The 8,549-nt window shown below is 41.0% G+C and overlaps 1 protein-coding gene across 1 annotated transcript; it reads right to left on the reverse strand.

The window, feature by feature from the left end:
• Positions 1-1,973: 1,973 nt before the first annotated feature.
• On the reverse strand, positions 1,974-3,536 carry LOC133739519 (gibberellin 3-beta-dioxygenase 1-like). The gene is made up of 2 exons (XM_062167306.1): positions 2,934-3,536; positions 1,974-2,622 (listed from the first exon to the last, which is right to left on the reverse strand). The coding sequence occupies exons 1-2, from the start codon at positions 3,410-3,412 to the stop codon at positions 2,022-2,024; spliced, it is 1,080 nt and encodes a 359-aa protein (XP_062023290.1). The 5' UTR covers positions 3,413-3,536; the 3' UTR covers positions 1,974-2,021.
• Positions 3,537-8,549: the final 5,013 nt, after the last annotated feature.

The following is an 8,549-nucleotide window of genomic DNA, read 5'->3' on the forward strand; positions in this document are numbered from 1 at the left end:
AATCGCAGCGGTGAAGGACCAGGGTCTGGAAGCGAAAAGTGGATTTTGAGTTGGCGCTGGGGCGCCTGACTCCGCCCGGATTAATCTCTGCTCCAGTTGTTGCATCCTTTCCAGTATCTGGGCGGCTGCATCGCCGGCGAAACCAGCCTGGATATTTCGCTGGAGCTGTCTGCGCCTTGGCGCAGGCGGATTGCGTTCAGTCCTCGCCCTAGCTTCTGAGCGGTTGGTATGCGGCAGTGATTCCGCCTCATGTTCCAACATTAGTTAGGGGATGGGCGGTGGTCCCATCCCCAATAGTTCAGGTGGGTCCAGCGGTACCTGCATCTGTATGACTGGCCCCGGTACCAATGTGCCGGTGCCGGGCCGACTACGCCTGGTGCTGCGTGATTGCTCGCTCGGCGCTGGATTGGCGGTGGCTTCCAGCGTCCTCTTCAATTCATCAAAATGTGACATCAGCGTAGCCACTTGTCTTTGGGCCTCAGCCTTTTCTCTGCGCTCCTCTTCACGCTCTCTGTTTGCCTTGTGAAGGTCCGCCAGTGCCAGCTCGTACATAGTGGTGAGATCTTGGCCCGGTGGGCGGCTGCTGCTTGGATTTGCCTCACCGCCGGGGTTGGCTGGGGTGGTGAATAATGCGCGGTTAACGCCTACCGCTGGGTCGGGGGGTTGGGGAATGGCGGATTGGTCCACCTGCTCTTCAGCGTTTCTCCCGCTACTGTTAGTCATGGTGATTGTGGTGGGATGACCTTTTGTTTAAGGCTTCCCACAGACGGCGCCAATGTTTATGCTCAAAGTCCGGCGGTAGCCGAACCTTCGTTTAACGCGGGTCCAGTGGGCGGACCGCTACTCTGTAGACTTGGTGATCTTCGCTAGCTGTCAAATGAAAGACAGGGCGTCAGAGGGAGACCGCGTTGGGCGGTCTTCACTTCTCCGATGCCTAAGTCAGTCCAAACATATAGACAGCATAACAATAAATTAGTAGTAAATGGGTAATTAATGAGGAGAGAGGAGAGAACCTTTTATATGTGATGAGGAGGCTGATCTTCTCCTTGTTTTCGATGTGGGACTGATGTGTTTTAGTCCCTAGCTTTAGGAGCTTCTGATGCTATCTTGGCACGGCGGGTGGCGGCGCGTCGGCGGTGATCTTGGGGTGATCCGAGCCTCAGGCTGTAGCCCGCCTGGCTGTGTATCTGAATGTTATTCCTTTGGTGGGAATTAGTATCTCTGGCGGTACAATGAGCGTAACCCATTATAGTTAATTATGCTTGTAAATGTAAATGTATGTACAGTTGCATTCTTATTCTAGTTTCATATGATAAGTAAGCTGCTTAATGGAACCAATTCCTTCATTTTTCCATTTAACTCGACTATGGCAAGCACATAATGCTAGCGACAACTATGGCCTGATATTCCCGAGATATCAACATGACAATCATTGCAAATTCATAGCCTCATGTTTCTCTTCTAACTTATTCTTGATTGATGACAAGTGGGGTTTAATTTCAGTCCAAACACATGTATTCAGTACTTTTCATTATTGTATTTTCATCAGTTCCGAAGCTCCATCAAATTGTAATGGTTATCCTTTTTTAACTTGAACAATGTCGTATTCGTTGGAGGGGAGATCTTCCTTCCTATCCAGGGCAAAAACATGTCGGTCTGTGTCTTTTACTGGAAATCTACGAGTTGGGGGATTTTCCTTCCATCCCTTTCACAACAAAAACCAAAGGACACCAGCAGCCAGCAGAGACTATTTGTTTGCATCCCTCTCTATAGCTTTACATGATTAATTAATTGAATATTTTTGGTATAAATAATTTATTTACTTTTGCCCTTTGGGCATTTTTTTTTTTTCCTTTCTGTTATATTTTTCGTTGGAAACTGATCTAGATCCTTCGTTTCAACCCACAATATTTCTTGGACGCAATGAGTGTCCCCATGAACATGAACAACCAATTGTCAAATGGGAGATCATGAGTGCCAAATTAGGGATTTATTTATGCTCTTATGACCATTTACATTGACTAATCCATTTGGTCATTTAGAGGATCATAAAGCTGAATTGATGAAAGTGCCTTGTTGTAAAGTTTTCCTTTGATTGCAAGGTACTCCTTCCAAGTGATTGGCCGATAAAGGGGAGGGTGACTTGGGGTGACTAGTTTCGACTGAGGCGAGATTTGGACACTAGCTGGTGGCCCATATAGGTAAGCAATGGATAGACGTTGTTGACTCCGGTTCACAATTGCCCGGTGAAGGACATTGTGGTACACCCCGTTGGACAAGATATGAGTAAGGTCGCCAATGTTGACCACCAAAGCTCCCGGGACTGGCGGAACAGTGAGCCACCCGGCGCCCTCATGAAGAATTTGCAAGCCACTTATGTTGGTTTGGTGGATGATTGACAGGAGGGTTGAATCCGTATGTTCGGCCAACCCCATGGCACGATTGGGATCCGGACATGCAGGGTAAGAATTTAATTGTATGGCATTGGATGCATCTTCAAAGTCACCTTTTGGGCCGGCCCAAATTACGTCTTCCTTTGGTATGCCCAGCGATCCCAATATTAGCCACATCAGCTTCCCTGCTAGCCTTTTCATCTCTTTCTCATATTCTTCTACCATACAACTGGAAGAAAAGGGACAATTACACACTGTTAAACCAAGTTGCTACTCGCTAGTATGATGGATATTTTAAGAAATAAACATTACTAACAAGAAGATTGATAAATGTGTTTTGGACATTATCAGACCAAATCTTATATGTGGGTCCTTACTTAATAATATAATCTTTGCTAATTGCACCATGGTTATATGGCTATAGTACTTTCAGCACCCAAAAGTCCAAAACAATAAAAGTCTCAAATTACATAAATAAAAGGACAAAAATGAAAATAGTGAGCTAGCTTATTAGTTCTACTTGTAGTGTCATGACCGTACCAGAATTTGTTGTAATCTTGGGGCCAAAGTTGTCGAAAATGTTCAAGTGGTGAGCCAGCAATAGTAAAGCCCTCCGACCACATGAGTTTTTGGAAAAACGAAGATATACGATGGATTCCGTAACCAGAAATGCCATCCGCCGGTCGAGCGGCTTTGAGCTTCTGCTGGACTGGCAGAGAGAAGAGGCTTCGACAAGTTGATTCAATGTCATGAAGAAGCTTCTCTGGGATTCCATGGTTTGTGACTTGGAACACCCCCCATGTTTTACATGCATGTCCTATGAGTTTAAGGACATTTTGGTGAGTTAGATCGATGATCGGAACACACAACTCTGAGCCGAATGACGAGTCCAGAGATGGGTACTCGTCGAGTTGATGAGTCCATGCATATGAGTCTGGTAACTCGTGCAGTGAGTTGAAGTCTGCAGGGTAGTGCTTATGGGGGTGGGATTGAAAGGCATCGGAGATTCTTACAGGCATATTGAGAATGTTGCTGTGATGTTAAGAAACTCGATCAACTGGAAGAGAACAGAGAAGTAGTTTTTGAGAACTTGGTGCAGCTAGAAAAGCATATATGGGATGGAAGAGAGAGAGAGAGAGAGAGATAAGGTTTGATATGAAGTATAATGCACTATAGTGTGTGTATATATAGAAAGAGATGGCGGACAAGATAGTGACAAGTTTACCCCAAACACCCCCTCCCTCCACCTCAATCAAATTATCTCATGGTTTGTATTTGCTCTGCGGGCCGGGTGGGGGGGGGATTGGTATAGCCGTTTTTATGTGATTGGTATAGCCGTTTTTATGTGTTTCTTTTAATTTGAGAAGGGTCAATGTTAGAAAAAAAATTATTTTACATGAGCTTTTGTTATGATTGGATTTATTATAATTACATGTTCATCTTTCTCATCATGTAATTATCATATTAGAGAAAAAAGATATTGCGTGCTAGTTTGGTACGGCTGTCGTATAAGATAAGCTGGCTTATGTAAAAAGTGTCTGTTAAGTAAAGCAACTGAGTGTACGTAAGGTAAATTAGATTTTTCAAAGTGCTTATAGTACCTACAATAGTGACAAAATAGTTTACTTAACTTGAAATTAAAATGTGCTATAGTAAAAAATAAGTCATTTCATAAATTAAGTTGAGTGAGGTTCTACTTTTAGCTCTAAATTAAAAGAGTCAGAAACAATTATTTTCAGTTTTATTAAACAAGTTACTGGACAACCGGTGACAAGTATAAATAACTAAAAGTATTATAAAAAAAAGTTCATAAATAAGAAAGACATATCATTTTGTCGGCAGAAATATCACTTTGGTCATCAAACTATGTTTCGTTCGACACTTTGGTCATCCAACTTTTAAAAACTTCACTTTGGTCACTCAACTATATCACCGTTAATCAATTTGGTCTCTCCGTCTGTTTTCTCTGTGTAAATGTGGCAATTGAACCTCACACGCCTAATAAACAAGGCTATATTTGTTAACCCAATTAAAAAAGAGTTGTGTTGGAGACTGCGGGTCAAACGATACTTTACCCTCTCTATCTCTCTCTAAGCCAAAAGGTTTTCACTCTCTGCCCGTCTCTCTCTCTCTATCGGTCTCTATGTTTATCAAATTTCAAGCCACAAAGAGAAAGAAGCAAAGAGGAGGAAGGAGTAGTAGAGAGAAGGGTGTGCCATAATTAGGGGAAACTGCAAAGGACTCTTCGTTTATGGTTTCTGGGTTTGAATGAGTTAATGATAGAGAGTGATTAAGTAATGATTAAAAGGTCCATGGTTTCTGGTTTCCTTCATGGTTTCTGGGTTCTTCGTTCATGATTAAAAGGTTTGGAGAATTTGGAAATTGGAATCGGGGGAGTTTGATTGGAATTTTGGGTTACTTATATGGTGGTGGGTGAGGGGGATTGAATATTGATGATGGATATGGGTTTGGTGGTAGTGTGATTTGAGTTGTCGAATTTTTCACCCATAATCTGGGTTCTTCACCTTTTGAACCTATTTAGAATTTTTTAGGCTCAATTTGGACTTGGATTCGGGAAGAACACTCTTTGGAAGCAAAAAATTGGAAGGGAGATTAAGCGAAGAAATGGGTTTTGAAGAAAATATAATCCAGAAAGAGAAAAAGTTAAAGGTTCTTTATTTTATTTTTTTTTTTTTCACCCTGGTCTTGAGTCTTTTTTTTTTTGGTCAATGATTGTATTAGAAGATCCAAAGGATCAAGCAAAATACAAGAGGTACATAAGACCTCAGATAAAGAGGCAAATCTGAAGAATGGGGAAGAACAAATCCCCTTGCTGGTGACAGCATATAAATACTTTGTTCTTATTTGTCTCAATTACAATTTTACTCTTACTGAATCATAGTGAAAGAGGATATCATGTCTTATTGCTACTAGACAACATCTTTCTATAAATAACATCAATCTATACAAATTTTACTTTTATCTGGGAAAACAAAAAGGTGAACCAATTAGAGGTTCAGATGACCTGGAGAAACTAGAACTGTAAACTGCAGTTCTCTTGGTTGTGGCTCCTTGGCCAAGAAAATTGGTTTTCACAATTTTCATTTTCATGCTTGATCTCATTGAGCATTGCTGTTACATCCTTCATTGTCAGCCTTTCCTCAGCGCAGGGATTAACACAGAAAAGTGCTACCCCAAGAACTTGAAGCATTTCTTGAATTTGTGTCCCACTGTCCCTGATCTCAGTATTAGCTGATCAACAATTGATGTGAATGTGCAACTCCAAAAAAAGTGTAAATCAACATATAACTCTGTTTCGACGGGAAAAATTGGATTAAGTTATAAAAATGGCGAGCAAAACTTTTCATCTCCTAAATACCCAGAGAAAACATACGGAAATACCAAAGTAATATACGATAATATAGTTGAGTGACCAAAGTGAAGTTTTTAAAAGTTGGATGACCAAAATGTCGAACGAAGCATAGTTCGATGACCAAAGTGATATTTTTCCCTAATTTTGTCCGATCAATTACTGAGAAAAATAATTGAGGAAAGGTTATAATAATATTACTGTGTTACTCTATGGCATGGGACAAGAGGAAGATAAACGAAAAGGACCATCTTGTGCTCTACAATTAAGATAAACTACAAACAATATTATAATATTATAACTGAATTAGGGAACTGAGAGGCATCTTAACCCTCTCTCAGACCAATTAGATGGTGAGAGAAAGACTTGCGTGGGGCACCCGCACCACGTGGCAATGCGGCAGACCAATCACTGCCTAGCAGGGGGGTCTTTTGGGTATTGTGCATTTAGGGAGCAGGGGCATTTTTGGAAAAGAAGAAAAAAATTCTTTGTTCTGATTGGGTGGCCCTAAATCCACGTGGTGGGGAAACCCCCACCTAAGAATTGCTCTTAGATGGTTAGATCACATGAAAGGAGAGTGCTCTCCCCTCTCTCCATGTGCCTTTGTCTTGTCCTCAAGTAGAAAAACCATCTAAATCAACAAAGAGACTTCCATGGACCAAGGTCCACCTGCACCTAGTCAAAAAACGTTCCACTTTCCCCAATCTCATGATAATCCTAACCTTGATATTTCACTACAAAACAGCCTGCCTTTTCTTTAGGCTAGGACTAAAATGCCCTTTTTGTAAATTGATGCACTTCCTGAATCTATAGCTGTTAGGCGATCAAACTCTTTTACGATGGCATTTCCAACAGAGTAGTTAAATTTAATTTTTAGCTATATATAACTATTTTAGAAGGAAAATTTAACTCCAACAGACTAGCTATAGTTAAGTTAAATTTAATTTTAGCTAAAATGGCTAGCTATATTTAGCTAGAACATCATGCATAGCTAAAACAAAAGTTATATTTATCTCTTCTCTTTTATCCACATGTCAGTTTACGATTCAATAAAACATAGTATATCATTCACAAATAACTACTATTGCTAGAGCAACATTGTTAAGTCAATAGTTATATTTCACAACTTTAGCTAAATTTAATTAAAAATTAATTTCTACTGTTGGAGATACTTAATCTTTAACACTAATAAAAATAATTGGAGTCATTCTTAAGCCAGATCAAGAAAATTCTATAGTATATTCATATACATTTTTTTAATTAAAACGTCAATAAACAACTAATAATATTACAATTAAGTATATATTATAACTAATCCGCGAGTTGAACTCAGAACATTCCACTTACAAAGTAAATAATAATGCTAGTAGAGCAAATGGTATTGAACTTCAAGTAAACCCCCTAATCACCATATTAAAAGATGGGAAAAAAATACAAACAGTACCCAACCTAAGGCCCACTCCGAATTTCTATACCCAAGGTTTCGAAACTATCACTTTGGTACCCCAAATACCTTGCCCGACCCAACTTTAGTACCTGGAGCCGTTATCTCAGTAACGGTGTCTGACAGGTGGCATATATTGAAGGACAATTTTGCCCTTTCATATTTAATTCATTATATATATATATATATATATATATATATATATATATATATATATATATATATATATATATATTTTACCTCTGCTCTCTCTCTCTTCCCTTAACCATTATCAACGACCACCCACCACCACCATCAGAACCGTCATTCCTCTTGCCGGCGCTTCTACCCCGCGCCTCCTCCTCTTCAGCCCCACCCGCCTTACAGCAGCCCCTGCCTTGAAGCCCTACAGCAGGCCAAACCAGTACACCAGGCCGAGCGCTGCCCAGCCACGCCCAGTCGCCTGCCTTGCCTGGTCGCTGCCTAGCCTCGCCCAGCGCATCGCCTAGCCCCCCCCCTCTGCGCGCACATCGCCCTCCGCGCTGCTGCCCCGCGTCCCTAGCCTGCGCAGCAAACCTGCAACCGGCCCACACTCGCCCACCCTCGATCACGTACATGGGTGATGCAACAAGGCCGCATCCAAGAAGTGAAATTAATTTGCCCCAATTCTGGGTTTCATTCTTTTGGCAATGGTCTGGAGAAGATGATGGGAGAGTTGGGAGGAAGAAGAAAACGAAGAGAGCTTAAGGAAGAAGAAGAAATCTAGTGAAAGGACGAGAATACCCCTCAAAGTTTGACAGTTGACTAACGCTGTAATGGCCAACAGTATTTTAGGTACTAAAGTTGGGTCGAGCAAGGTATTTGGGGTACCAAAGTGATAGTTTCGAAACTTTTGGTATAGAAATTCGGAGTGGGCCTTAGGTTGGGTATTGTTTATATTTTTTTCCCTTAAAAGATTAGAAATTGGACTTCTCTATGCTTATGTTTAATAAGAGTTACTATATATGGTTTGGTACAGAGAATTGCTCTCTGTTGGCCAAATAATTAAATAAGAATGATACATTTATAATTTTAATGTAAGACCCCGGAAATTCGTTATTAATTTCTAATGGTTTCCAGGAATTAATAAAGGGTTGATTCGTACGAGTTCGTGGTTCAAGGGTGGTGCGGAAGTGTTTCGGACGAATTTTTATTCTGAAAGTATGGTTTTGGGGGGGTTGCAAAGGTTGACTTTTTATTCGTTAGGTTTCTCCGAAAACTTCCTTCACGAAAGTTGTAGAGCGCGTCGATACGAGTTCGTGGACATATGGAACGTGGAAATCGGAGTTCATATGAGAAAGTTATGAGTGATTGAAATTTGGGG

The sequence above is a fragment of the Rosa rugosa genome, chromosome 1, assembly GCF_958449725.1.
Source record: "Rosa rugosa chromosome 1, drRosRugo1.1, whole genome shotgun sequence".
Classification (NCBI taxonomy): Eukaryota; Viridiplantae; Streptophyta; class Magnoliopsida; order Rosales; family Rosaceae; genus Rosa; species Rosa rugosa.